The sequence below is a fragment of the Vicugna pacos genome, unplaced genomic scaffold, assembly GCF_048564905.1.
Source record: "Vicugna pacos unplaced genomic scaffold, VicPac4 scaffold_20, whole genome shotgun sequence".
In the NCBI taxonomy this organism is placed as follows: Eukaryota; Metazoa; Chordata; class Mammalia; order Artiodactyla; family Camelidae; genus Vicugna; species Vicugna pacos.
In genome coordinates, this window is record NW_027328741.1 from 88443404 (window position 1) to 88458259 (window position 14856).

The 14856-nt window shown below is 42.9% G+C and overlaps 1 protein-coding gene and 1 pseudogene across 1 annotated transcript in view; one reads left to right on the plus strand and one right to left on the minus strand.

The window, feature by feature from the left end:
- LOC140693698 (thrombospondin type-1 domain-containing protein 7B-like) overlaps nucleotides 1-14856 on the plus strand; it is a 134284-nt gene that overhangs the window by 32532 nt on the left and 86896 nt on the right. Inside the window, 2 exon segments of the mRNA XM_072957404.1 lie at nucleotides 4112-4241; nucleotides 8292-8395. Coding sequence (XP_072813505.1) covers nucleotides 4112-4241; nucleotides 8292-8395 — 234 coding nt within the window.
- LOC140693665 (apolipoprotein E-like) lies at nucleotides 9951-11567 on the minus strand (annotated as a pseudogene).

A 14856-nucleotide genomic window follows, 5' to 3' on the forward strand; every position in this document is an offset into this window, starting at 1 on the left:
GCATAATGCCAAGAAGTGGATGTGACATAGATTAAAGTGATAATTCTGGAAATTTCTAACATATTTTACATACTTATTTAATAGAGTGTTTTCCACCTGCAAAAATACTGTCTTTGCCTTTCCATATTTCCTTCCCAGAAATCATTTTCTACTTGTATATTCAGGGGAAAGGGAAGCTTTGTTGGACATCACTTCCTGAGAGCTTCCACTTGGCCTTTTGCTCAACTTCTCTTGTCTGAGTTCAAATTATGATGCTGGTACTGTCAGAGGCATCCATTTCTTTTGTTGCTGGTTACCTCTCGGATTTATGGAATTATTGTCCTGGTGATACCGAACTGCTACCCATGTGCTGCCTTCAAATACAGGTCGAGTGAGAAGACCATGGACTTCATCCCAAGTGTAGACACTGCCTATCCTTGAATTTCCCATAACATGAGCTAAATCATGTCTGTTCTGAATAACTGACTGCTGTAAGTTTGGTCATAATTTGAGGTACTTTCATTTATAGGGAGGGGAAAAATCCTTTAAAACTGAATGCAAAATTCATGAGATTTCAATGTTTAGGGGAAAAGAAACACAGACACAACCACTTACAAAGAGAAATTCTTAACAGGTATCTCACAGATCTGGTGGTGTTTCCCTGTATTATGATCCTTCCTTGTTTCTCTCTCTCTCTTCAAAGACATAAATATTTCTTTATTCCCATACAGTGCTAACCAGTTTTCTCTCTGGGAAAACCTGACCTCATTTCTAAAAGTTTGTTTGCCTGTAGAATCCATCCTTCTCAGCTTCACCTGAACATTTTTAGGGCATGATAATCAATGCAACTCCTTTTCCAAAACTTTAGATTATTTGACATGGAATTACACTATAAAGCAAATACCTCTATGTGTGTGGTGGGGGATGTGTGTGTGTGCACGCGTGCATGTGTGTGTGTGTGTGTGTGTGTATGTGCATGCCTTGTGAAGGGAGAGGCATTGATCCCTGTTCTCTCTCAGGGTGGGGTAAAGTCAGCCCATTCATTTTTTTATTGTCTTCAATCTTTATTTCTGGTCTCCTTACACTTGGACAAAGCACACTCACTCTCTCTCTCTCTCTCTCTCTCACACACACACACACAGAGAAACCCACATTCATGTACACATTCTAAGGATAAACAATAATCATCAGAGTAAGTACGATGTAATTAGAATTAATTGAAAGTGGGGGAAGATACATTTTCCTAAAGGCATAATTATTTACCCACAATGTCCCCACCCAAATGAAGATAGCTTGTATATTATTATGCAGAACTGTTTTAATTACACTTTTTTTTCTATTTAGCTTTCTTTTCTCTACTCCTTACTGGGCCTTAACTACATTCAAAAAGGGGCTGATTATACCATTCCTCTCCGTCAAATAGTAGCAACCCTCCTTTGACTTTATAAGCATGCCCTGTGGGAAACAGGTAGCCACTCAAATTGGGTAACTGGGGAAAATTTAATGAAGGAACTGTTACAGAGGAGTGGACAGGGTTAATGTAAACAAACAGTGGGGCCTGGCTAGTGATGGTCCAGAGCCTGAAAGTTGACAGAGATGGGAGCAGTAGGTAGAACTCAGAGAAAGTGGCTGTAGGACAGTGGCACTCTGTACGAACTGTGGCTTTGGGAACCAAGGGAGCCAACTTTGAGTTGATTGCGAGGATTAAATCTTGTGGAATAAATACCCTCATCTCTCTCTCTGTCCTTTGTTAACTTTTTTTCCTTCCTTTGTATGCCCCAAAACACCTTTGGCCAAAGCCAGCCAGAAGCCAATGGACAAGGCTGCCACTAATAAATATCTTATATGGTCAGATCTCTGAGTATAAAGCAGGTTAAAGAAAGGAGAAAAAAAAAAAGGAGCAGATGGAAAAGATCTCCTTAACTCATAGTTCAAGGTTATAAAAGTGGGTTAGTCTCCCCTTCTCATAATCACATTAAAATGGTAGAAATTAATTTTAGGAGCCCCAATTCCTAATCAAAAACAAAAGAAGAGGCCCATCCATGGATGAGAGATCTCAACTTATTTATGGTAGAGTCAGTGGACAAAGACTGAAAGATGGAGAAACTGAGGGTGCGGCACAGGGAGCAGGAAGTGGGTGGCAAGAGAAGAGGACGCTTGTCTCCCCAGGAAGGCTCTTTAGAACCATGGTGGCTGGTCTGATGGAGGGTGGGAGTGAGGAGTGGGATGGAAAAAATGTATACAGGTTATTTAAGTCTGTAAATAACCAGGAGAGGCATAAAAATAGTGATATAGTTGTAAAACGTTGAAAGGTGGTGCAAAATAAATACTCAGCCATTATAGCGAAAGGTCGATAGGTAATGTCGAACGTTAATAAATCAGGAAGAAATGACATAAACATATTATTTATCGATTTGGAGGTAACCACAGAAGAACTAAATGCACTAAGAGTTCAGAATGTTCTGGGAGGAGGAGGACAGGGAATGGGCTGTAGGTCAGTTGATTCTCACTGTAGGAAGTCTTTCTGCACTAAAAATTGTTTAAAAACCATGTGAATATAGAATTTTCATAAAAGTGCCCCCTTTTTCCCCTTTTGATTTGCTCCACTTAGTTTGCTGGATTTCTAGAAATTTTCCTCTTCATACGGGTAGTTCCATTATGTGTCTCAAAACTAAAAACTAATTCAGTTTTCTCCTATGCTTCTTTCTCTCCACATTCCTTACAGCCCTCTCTGTGCTCATCCCCAGCCCCCAGAAGTGCGCTGGCATGAGCCTTATACACAACTCTGCCCCCGAACACAGTGTCTTTCTCTGTGAAGTCCACAAACCCTTCCATCTCAGTGCCTTTTCTCAAACTATTTCCTTGACCTGAAATGGCTTCAGCCTTTAAAAAAAAAGAAACCACCCTATTCAGCCTTCAAGTCCCAGAATAAAATCTGCCTTCAGGAACTGTCTTTGGTTTCCAGAGTTAAAAATGATTACGCTGTCTTCTGTCCTCTCCCAATACTGCACCACTGTCCAACGATTCTCACTCTGTAGGGTCTCATAACTTGTTGTGTAGCTGTCTAACACCTCTACTTTCTGAGTAGTTGTAAGTTCCAGAATTTGTATCTGTGTATCAAGTGCAGTATCTTACGCATAAAGATTAAAATAGTTGCAAAGCACCATGGTGGGTTTCTGTTGTTCTTGTTGACTCAGAAGGATCTAAGATGATGAAGTGAACCGCCTCCATGTTAAAGTGAACACCAGCTGTCCTTAGGTTGAGGTGCCTATTGACGCTTGTGCTGCTCAGCAAAATCACCAAGTAGACAATGTTTTGTCCTGTCTTCACCGTAGTGCCTCTTCTCTAAATGCCAGTTAGACACATATTACCTCCGGTTATGAGGAATAAGACATTTAATAAGCTAATCCCCATAAATAAATATGATACTAATGTATTAATTTTAATAAGAGTGTTTGCATAATAAAAAGTAGCCTGAAGAAGAAAGTGACTTACCTGAGGGGGAAGAATTGCTAATAGTTAAACTTCAGGCCCCTGAGCTGTTGTTTTGAGATCAAACTGGCTTTATGGAGCCTCTCAGACTACGCCATAGAACTTTTATGGCATAGGTAATATAGACTCTGATTAATTTAAAATATAATAAGGCAGTGGAATTAATAGATACACATTACCATATGTAAAATAAACAGCAAGGACCTACTGTACAGTCCAGGGAACTATATTCAATTTCTTGTAATGAGCTGTGCGTAATGGAAAAGAATCTGAAAAATATACGTGTGTATGTGTATAATTGAATTGCTTTGCTGTACACATGAAACTAACACTGTGAATCGACTACACCTCAATAAAAATAAGAATTAAAATATATTAAGACAGTGGGAAACAATCTTTGCATTTTAGAGCACGTAGGTTTGAAATCACAATTATTAAGTGCGGTGTGTCTTTCTCACGGAAGTGAGATTGAGTCCTAATCCCTGGACTTTGCTTGTTAGTCTCATTCCCCAGATAGCCTTCCCACCTACTCTTTTTTCTTCTATTCTTTTTTTTTCTTTTTTCAATTGCTCTCTCACCCTGGATTTTTCTCTGCATTCACATAAAAGAGCACTATAATTTTATTTTTCCTTTACTTTAGGAAATGCCACCATAAAACAGTCTCGATACAGGATTATCATCCAAGAAGCAGCCAACGGAGGCCAAGAATGCCCAGATACCTTATTCGAAGAGCGAGAGTGTGGAGATGTCTCATTGTGCCCCGTGTATCGGTAATTAATCACCTTCTAAAATAATCCTTAGACCTCAGCATAACTCATGACCTATTTTCTTTCACACAAGATATGGTTAATGTATGAAATATTCATAGTGAGAAATAAAAAGAGGTAATCTTGTTTATTGTCAAGTACCTCACTGTATCACCCTCTTATCTTGAATGTATTTTGAGAGAGTAAAGACTATGAAAGTCTAATTAACAGGAAAAAAACAAAACAAAACCATGGTTTGACTGTAATTAAGCTGCTGGAGTTCTGCCACCAGGCAATTAATTTTCAGGATCAGAATCCAGAGAGATTCAGGATGAGGTCCTTACCTGGAAAACACACACACACGCACACACGCACACACACACGCACACATACACGCACGCACGTGCGCACACACACACACCTTACCTCATTCTGTTGTTCTCATCCTAAAGCTTTTAATCAAGAACCAAGGACAGATTTGAACTTCTTTAATAGTTGCTTATTTTAATTTAAAAATGGTTTTGGTTCTCAATTTTAATCATATACATATTTTAAGAAATCTTAGGAAAAAAGTTTAAGTTATGTATAATATTTTTTTTTAGGAAAGAAGATGAGTAGTTTTTAAAATACATATGTTCCCTTTTGGCAAGTTGGTGATTATTATTTATAAACACAATACCTTTGTGTGCTTTGTCATTAACTTCCATTCTTTCAACATTGGATTGAAACATCACTTTAAAGTACTTTTGGATTAAATTTAATCACTACTGGGATTTGCTGATTTCAAAAATGTCTAATGTTTCTCCTGATTATTTGAGAAACTGTATGTTAAAGCTGTGGAATTCAAGGGCTAATTTACTCAGCTAATTTACTTTTGTTTTTTTGGGGGTGGTTTCCAAGAAGAATTTCCATCAACTAAAGTTTAGAATGTCATTGAAGATGTCCAAATTATTATCAGTTTCATCCTTCTTTCCTCCCATTGTTTCTATCTGATGACCAGTTTGTAGAGGAGTTGAACAAACCCTGGAATAAACCCAGATGACCAGCTTTTCCATCAACCACAGGGCCATTGTAAGAAGACTGTCAGTATCCACCTTTTTATGCCACATGTAAATAATTGAAACTTGCAAGCCCAGCAGAAGAGCTCTCAGGGAAAGTAGCCCATTGAAAACAATTAGTCAAATAAAATATTATTAGACTTTTTTTTATGAACACAGTGCCCTTATAATCAGAGAAGATTCTAGAAACTGTTGGTGAGCTCTTTCTGTTGTCTACTTTCTTTACTCTCCGGTTGTACTTCAATTTAACCACTCATGTTTGAACTAGTTTCCCCTAGTGACTTCTTGCCATTTACCCCAGAAATCAGTTCCACTGTGCATGGACTGGATCATTGTATCATTTCTCCAGATGTGTTTAGTATGTGTCCAAGTTACCAGCATGATTCTCTGCCCCTTAGTAAAGCATGCTTACGTTCTGAGCAATATGGTGCCAAGTTAGGTTTGCTTTCCCCTCATTGGTATGCTAGGAAGGCAAGTTAATGTAAACCTTTATCATTTTCTTCTGATTCATCTCTCTTCCTCCCTTAAAGTGAGATATTCACAGGTTTACTGAACTAAAGCTGAATCCAAATGTCTACAGAAATTTTCCTGTGAATGTGAGCACTTCCCAGCATGTAAAGTTAGTAAGTGCTGGGGAGGAGAAGTTCCCCCTCTACCCTGTCTTGAGTTCTTGTGGTTGGACTAATAATAACACTGGCATGAGACAGATTGGCAAGAGAAAAAGAAACATTTTAATTCATGTGCATGGAGATCTCAGCGATATCAGACCTAAGGAGTGGCCAAACCAGGCAGCTTTTATACTCCTTAGACAAAGAGACAATAAATTTGTGAAGAATTGACAAGACAAAGAAATGTAGGTTTTGGGTGCTCAATCTGTGAAGAATCTAAACAGAGTTTGGGCTTAGGGTGGTAAATTAAAGAAGTAAGAAGGTTGGTTTGTATAGTCCCCAATACCCCAACTCTGGAAGAACTCTGCCCTTCTTCCTCCAGGTGCAGGGAGGGCACCTTTAATATGGGCAATTTAATTCCTGCTTTCAGGGAGACAGAAAGGAAGGTCAGGATGTCCCTCTTGCACTGGTCATTTCTTAAATAACTTTAATTCAGAATAATCAGCGTGCAGTTGAGGCACATTTTGGGGTGGCCTAGCCTGGACCCTAACATAAGCAAAAGGGAAGACACCATGTAGCCCTGTATAGACTGGGCATGAAGGTGTCACCAGGAGGCTGTGGCTGAGCGCCTGGGGACTTAGGACTGACAGCTGGCCGGCCCTGACTCGTGCAATCTCAGGCATGTCACTTCACTTCTCTGAGCCCAGTCTTACTCTAAAACTGTGAGTCTAGCAGGAGATTCCTGAAAATTTCTTCCTTCTATTTCAATCTCTGCAGCGCACTTCACTAGAATGAATTCCTTGGTCTCACTTTGGTCTAAGAAAGCCTTTTGTGAACTTGAGGGATCTGAATGAATGAAAAGTTGAAAAGCCGGATTAAACCACTTTACCAGTGCAGTTTCTGTGTTTTGGAATTATACTTAATGAGTTTATGCATCTATGAAGGAAACATGTAACTACTTGAAATTAATAGGTGGTTTCCTTAAATGTGACACGTTTTTCTATTTGGCTGTTTCCTGATTTCACCCCAATTCTTCACAATATGGAGGCCATTTGAATGAGATCAGTGATACCTTTTGTTTTTCACTTTTACATTTCAATGTACTTTGCTTGGTTCTGCAAGATGATCTGTATCTGCTGCCACTGCCTCACTTATCTCCAATTGTCCAAGAAACCTGAGACTCAATCTAAGTGGGGCAGAAGTGGTGGTGAGCACTGATGTTAATGACTGGCTCTGCCAAGCGATCTCCATGTCTTGTGTGAAGCTACGTTCACATAACTAAGAGGGGCCTTTAAGGTGACTTTTCCTGAGCAAAGGAATCCTGCTTCGTGCTCTAGTATACGTTGTTTTTCTTTTGCTGAGACTTCTTTTTTAAAACACATAACGCATAATTTACCATCTTAACCATTTTCAAGTATCCAATGCAGTAGTGTTAATTGTATGCACAATGATAAACAAAAGGTCTCTAGATTTTTTTTTCATCTGGCAAAACTGGTCAATAATATTTTTACTTCATGTTTCTGTTCATTTTTTTGAAGTTGCATTTCTTACCAGAGGTATTGGCTCGTGTGAAAAAAGTATAAAAATGTCCTTAGTGAAAAAGTAGAATCTGTCCTTCCATCTAAGGTGCAAGTTTTCTGAAACATTCTGAAGACACAGGTTTAAGGGCACAGGTCATAGTCTGTCCTGTGGGTCATAAAAATAGAGAATTTTGTTGGCTTTAAAAACAAATACTGGAAAACCAGAAGGATTCCTTAGACACTGTTTCCTCTGTGGAATAGAAATATGGGTAATTCCTCAGAGACAGATCCATTCCTCTTCCCCGAGATGAGCTATTACATAAGATAGGTCCCCATGGTTCCCCACTGCCCTTTGACTTGATAATCTGTTGAGATATCTGAGTTACCCCAAAGTTCTAGGCAACAACTTATGAAGCATTTAAAGCAAAAGATCGTGTGAAGGTTTGCACCCCAAATTTTCAGATGTTCAAACCTTGATTCTCTCATGCTCCAGTGAGACATAGGGATTTTCTCTCTTTTATTTTCTTTTATTGTTTTTCTTTAGACAGTGTTAAGTTCATAAAGAGCTAAGCCCTCTAGATTTGATCTGTGTGTCAAATGTTTTTTATGATCACTTTGCTACGTAAACTAAGATGTGTGTGCAAAATATCCACATTAAAAAAAAGTATTGATTGCATCAACCATGGATCTGGGGCAGAGGGTCCTACTGCCATCCCTAGTGTGTGCCAGCACTTCCTTTTGTGTCCATTTTTATAGATTTGGTTTCAATTCCATCTTTATTGAGGTTCACTCTTTATGCTTTCGGATTTCCAGTTCATCTGTTTCAAGTCTTTCTTTGATATGTTTGCCCTGGTGAAATGTCTAGTCTGCTGTTCTTTGTAATCACAGGTGGAAGCCACAGAAATGGAGCTCCAGTATCTTAGAGCCCAAGTCGGTCAGGCAGGGGATAATGGGCACCAGCAATGCCTGCAGAAAGGGGGTACAAACCAGAGGTAAGGGAACTTTAAAATGTTTTTTCTCTTCAAAGGTAAGTCAACATTATGTTATTCTTATAAACTGTTGCTCTATTTTTCTGGTTGGTTAAGTTGTGATAATATTGGGTTGGATTATTTATACTTACTCGTGTTTGAATTTAAGTTTGGCATTAGTAAATGCTGCTATTAGACCATCTTTTCACCATAACTCGCTAGTGCACATAAGGACTAATGCAGTGGAAGCAAATATCTGTTCTCAGCCATTAGCACATTCTGATGCTGATGTTCCAAATGCATGTCAAATATTAGCTGAGGAATGAAGGAAATGTCAAGATTGGACCCAATAATGTATATTGTACTTCTTAGGCGTTCTTAAATATTTGTTGAATGAACTAATTAATCATTCTAATCATGGCTTAAACTTGATTGTTATAGAGGTACTTACTTTGTGTTTTGTATGTAACATGCATACAAAGGAACTATTAAAATTTCCGGAAGGCATTGTGAATAGGCTTCTGGATCTGGGTAGACAAGCCTTTTATCATCCATGTCTAGAAGGTGTGGCATATCAAAACCTCTGAAAAGCACTCAGAGACTCGTCAGATAGCTCACTTTTCTGTTTCATTCATACCAGTGATATGAGGCTTGATAAGAAGTGCTTTCTTTCTAAAATCCAATACTCTGCTGCTAAAGGGATATATGTAGCAAAATCAGACCTTGTAGGACCAACTGCATACCACCAGTCTCATAAGTCTCCTAAAAGGCATGTTTAGAATTGTTCCCTTCCTGCTGCATAGGTCATTGTGTTAGTTAGGATCAGTTACCCCAGCCAGCACTATAACTCCTTTCCTTGTTGGTTCAGAGACATGAGGAGCCCGACATGGGTGGGTGACAGTTTTAACTTCCAGTTCAGTGGAATCGTTGTTGTCTTTTAGTGGAAGCATTCCTTCTAATGGAAAGAAGACCCATAGAGTAGCATAGCCTAAGATCGCGGAGAAACAGGAAGCAGAAATCTTCCGAGTGGGTGACTAGCAGTAATAGTGAGTTGTGCCATTCTCATTCCCACCCCTGGGCTCCTAGACCTGTGAATCCTGGCTCTGGGAGAAAATAATACACCATATACTGGATGCTTCTGGAAAACTTCTCCCCAGCCCCTCAAGGTATTGCCACCTAACCAGTGTTGAAATGAGTCTCCAAAAACCTTTTAACCATTATCTCCAGTCAACTACTTCAAGATGCAGTAAATTCCATGAGCCTGGGCCCACTGCACCTCACTTGCTGTGAAGTGAGTTCCTTGATCAGAAGCAACGTGGTGAGGAATGCCATGACTGTAGATAAGCATTACGGAAGTCCGTGGGTAGTAGGTAGTTTTGGCAGAAGAACTGCGTGCAGGAAAGGCAAATTTTTATCCTATTTGAGTAAGTACCTATTCTGGTAAGAACAGGACACGGCACCTTCTATGATGGAAATTGTATAATGTAATCAACCTGCCACCATGTAGCTGGCTGATCACCTTGGGGAACGGTGCCATCTTGAGGACTCAGCATTGGCCCCTGCTGCACAGACTGGGTGCTCAGATGTGGCTGTGGCCGAGTCTCCCTGGTGAATGGAAGTCAGTGATACTGAACCCATGCCTAAAGTTCATTTCTACCACCAGGGCCACTTTGTTCGTGAGCTCGCTGGACGATGGCATAGCTGAGGACAGAGGCTGACTGCTATCCACAGCCTGGGTTGTCCTATCCACTTGATTATTAAAATCTTCTTCAATTGAGGTCACCCTTTGGGGAGCATTCACATGGCACACAGATATTTTTCACATTTTTGCCTGTTCAGAGAAGTCTGTCCAGCTACCACTTTCCTAAATTTCCTTGCCATCAATTTTCTAATTTTTTTTTTTTTTTTTTGCGGTGAAGCTTGATGAACTCTTTATTAAGCTAGGGCCTACCAGGAGGACAGCTGGGTCAGGGACAGGGCCTCCCGTAGGCTGGAGGGAGGCAGGGGGCACCTGGGCAGTAGTGGGGTGCCCCAGGCGGATGCCCGGGCACTCACTGATTCTTGCTGGCTGCAGGTGTGGGGGTGGTGCCCACAGCCAACTGTTGCACCTTCTCCACCAGCCCGGCCCACTGGCGCTGCAGGTCTTCCACCAGGGGCTGGAACCAGCCCTTGAGGCGCGCCTGGAAGGTCTCGGCCTGCAGGCGCATCTGGCTGGCCTACTCCTCCAACTTCGCGCGCATCTTCTCCAACTGCTCGCGCATCTTGTCCAGGCGGCCCTGGGCCCGGGTGCCCACCGCCTCCAGCCGCCCGCGCAGCTTCTGGCCCCAGGCCTCAGCGCGCTCCCGCAGTGGCTGGCTGCCAAGGGTGCTCGTGGTGGCGGTCCCCAGTCGGCCCTGCTCCACCAGGGGCACGAGGCGCTCGCGGAGGGCGCTCACGCTGTGCTCGGCGCCCTCGACGGCCCCGGCCCGGTACACGGCCAGGCGTTTCTGCAGGTCCTCGGCGTCGCGGAGCAGCCGCTTCCGCAGCTTCCGCATGTGAGAGGCCAGGCGGTTATGCAGCTCGTCGGTGGTCTGGCCCAGCATGGCCTGCACCTCGTTGCGGTAATGCGCCAGGCGGCTGCGCAAGTCCTCCATGTCTGTGCCCAGCCGGGCCTGCGCCGCCTGCAGCTCCTTGGACAGGCGGGCCCGGGTTTACTGGGCCACAGGGCTCAGCTGCTCCTCCAGCTCCGCCTTGTAGGCTTTCACCTCCTTCATGGTCTCCTCCATCAGCGCCGTCAGTTCCTGGGTGACCTGGGTGCTGAGCAGCTCCTCCTGCACCTGGTCAGACAGCGTCTGCACCCAGCGCAGGTAATCCCAGAGACGACCCAGAGCCAGCTCCCAGGGCTGGCTGCCCTGCCATTCGGGCTGCTCCTGCCCCAGCTGCACCTCTGGCTCCGGCTCCACCTCCGCCCGGCATCCGGCCAGGAGCGTGACCACCAACGCAACCCACAGAGCCTTCTGTAGTTTTAAAAAAATCTATATTTTTAGTCATTAATTATGTTCCTTCTCAGTCCTTGACCAACCAGCAAAATCATTGGCCACAGCCTGCGGATAGGTACGTAACCATACATGTGACCATTTCTCCCTGCAGGCAAAGTGAACAGCCAGTTACACTGCTTCAAGTCCCGTCCACTGGTGAGACTTCCCTTCACCTCCATCTCTCAGGGATGTCTCAGAAAGGGGCCCTAGTGCCGCAGCTGTCCATTTAGGGGTTGTGCCGACATGTCACGCAGCACCGTCTGTAAACAAGGCCCACGTCTTCTTTTCCTGTGTCAGCTGAAGGTAGGAAACTCCCTGTGAGGACGTAGGTGCAGCTGGGAACATAGAAGGCAGCTGGGCCACTCCTTCCTGTAACTTACTGTGCCTTCAGGGCCTCCATGGGTCGGAACACGTACATACCACTTCCATCTGATGCTGGAGTGCTGTTGTGGGTGCCCCACTTTATGATTTGATGGGTCAGGTAACACCCAGTTCGTGATGGGCAGCTCAGGTTGCCTGGTAAGTCTAGTGGCCCACAGCTCAGCATTCAGTCTCTACTGACGCCCAGTAGCCAAAAGCTGTTTCTCAGGTGGAGACTAGCTGTCTGCAGAGGACAGTGGGGCACTGCTCCTCAGTCCAAGGACCTGCAGTCCACCTGTGGGCACCTGCCAAAGGCCCCAAACAGCACCATGTCCACCTGGCACTCCAGGCACCACTGGCTCTGTTGGACCCCGTGGTCTGAGCGGCAGAGCAGCCTGTGCTAGACCTGTTCCAGTCCCTTTTCTTGTTTAGGGTCCTGCTCAAAACCAGCAGCTTTTCAGATCCCTTGGCAAACGGGCTGGAATAACACACCCAGATGAGAACTGTATTGCCTCCAAAATCTGCAAAGGCACATCTGATAGAGGCTGTGTCTCTGTTTTGGTTGTAGGAGGGTCCAGGAGTAACAGCATGTTTCACCTCAGAAGGGGGATTTCAGCATGCCTCACACCGCTGGGCCTTCAGACATCTCACTGGGGTAGAGTGCCCCTGAATTTTCTCAGATTTATTTCTTATGCTCGGCCATGAGAATGTCTTGCCAGTGAGTCCAGAGTAGCTGTTTTGTCTTTCTCACTAGGTCCAGTCAGCATAATGTCACCAGGGTAATGAGCCAGTGTGATAACTTGTTGATGGAAAATGGATCAAGATTCCTGCAAACTAATATGTGAAATAGGGCTGAAAAGTTGATAGACCCCTCGAGGTAGGACAGTGAGGATGCATCGCTAGCCTTGCCCACCGAAAGCAGACTGCCTCTGGCAGTCTTAATTTTCTCCAACTATGTTAGTATTGGGGGTCAGGTCTCCAGCATATGAATTTCAGGGATCACAGTTCGGTCCATAATAGTTACATCTTGGAAATGATGTCCCTGTCAGAACATTTGCAGGTGTAAATTTGATTTGCAAGGTAGTATGATTCAGGGCTGCTACAAAGCTAACCAGGGACTGTAAATTCACGGAAGGGACCACTTCCTGAAAACATTTTATTTTCCTATGACAGAAAATTGTTGTAATGATACCATCTTGTGATTACAAGACTTGTGCCTGATTTCTGTTGGAAAGTTGTTATAAAATATCTAGATCAGCACGATGTACGTGAATGAAGTGCTTTAAAGAAGGCACTTTTGTGCCGGGCAGAACTTAACACTGTCTAGTGACCTAGACTTCGATGCTCCATGATACTAGAATATTATAATGGTTGGTTTTGATTTCAAAGCCATTTAGTACATTCTGCAGACACATTGCTCCCAAATTATATAGAATCTTACCACAAAATGGTAAATTATTTTTACTGTCTTAGACATAGTCTACTTTGGATCTCAGTTTAAATGGCGTCTAACTGGAAGGCTGTGATAGTCCTTAGACTAGGCAAGGTACCTACTTGAGTTTTCCCCAAATTATACTTTAATATTAGATAATTTCTAGTAGTTAGTTTTGGGGAAATTTGCACTTTTAAAGCAGTAGGTTCGGTCTCCAGTTTGAAGATAGTGGAGCAAAGACATTTCTACGCTCGTCTTTTCTCTAAAATTATTTCAAAACCAGCAAGGAAAATAATGTTCAGTGAGTTCCCCTTTATAAAATTGCTCCCAAAACCTCAGTCATAATGTATGATGTAGAAAGTGGATGGAGATACAAGATAAAGTACCTTGGAGAACAGGATTTTACCTAAGTGTTGGCAGAGGTGAAGGTATGGGGGCTGAAGAGAAACAGGGTGATGTGGTCTGGCCAAATCCAGAAAGGCATCACGTTCTGCAGAAGGAATTATGCAAGGTTGTGTGTGTGTGTGCATGTGTGTGTGTGTGTGTGTGTGTGTAGTGGATGGGAGGAAGGCAGAGACACCCTCCATACCTGGCCCTTCACCCTGCACAGTCAGGCTCCTACCTCTTCCTGCTCTTGTAGGAGCCTGGAGATTTATTCTCCTTGGATATAAGACCAGAGAGGTGGTGGATTTCAGACAAGAGACAGAGGAGGGTGAGACGAGGGGCCAGGCTGAAATCAGGAGGTTCAGTTGAAAGTCTGAAGAAGGAATTATGAGACCCTCAGTCCTTCCTCCCCTGCTTTATCATACTGCTCAGACAGCTTTTACACTCTTCAGTCCCGTGGAAGCCCAAGCAGTCTGGAAACGCTTTCAATTTAAATTTCTCTTTGAGAATATTTTGAATCACAGAGGGAGCATGAACTCAGACCATATAGTCGTGGAAAGGCCAGCCGGAGGTTATAAATTCTTACAAGAGACTTTTTTCCCCTCTTCACCCAGTGTTAAATCATAGCCATTCAAGTGGCCTCGCCGAGATGTTTTGCTTGGCATGTCTATTTCCGGTGCATCCATAACCCAAGGGCCAGCCTGTGTGTTCATCATTTGCATTCTGTCTTTTATGAGATTCTCCATAGCAGGCCTTGAAGCCATGAAAGTGGAAAAGTGGGTCTCCAAGATTTAACAGAAACCCACGGGATAAAAGTTGTCCTTCCTGTTTACCTTGCATTCCCTGCTTTTTCTTTGGTTTGTGCTTTATAGTTTCCTTTCCTCTGGGTCATCTCAGCAATCCATTTAGAAGGTAGATATTTTATCCAATGCTTTTTTTCCCCTTTTTCATTACAAAAGTCGTTTATGATTTCTAAGCCACAATACTGCCCCCAATAGAAACGTTCCTTGTTTTATCTCATTGTGTTTTTATATTGCTGACCTGGTTAATTGATTTGCAGTAAGAATACATTTATGTAATAGTCTTCTAATCAAAAAAGAAGAAAAGTAAAAGAATATAGAAGGGCAGATAGGATAACAGTAGTCATTAAACATCTATACCATGTTCAAGGAAATGGGCATTTGGGGTTCCGTTTTCCTGGCTGCCTCATACTTCAGGGACACCTGGGTCTTTTCACAGTTTTCTTGTGTTTAATCTGAACAAAGAAGCTATTGTAGCTCAGCTTCTATGGC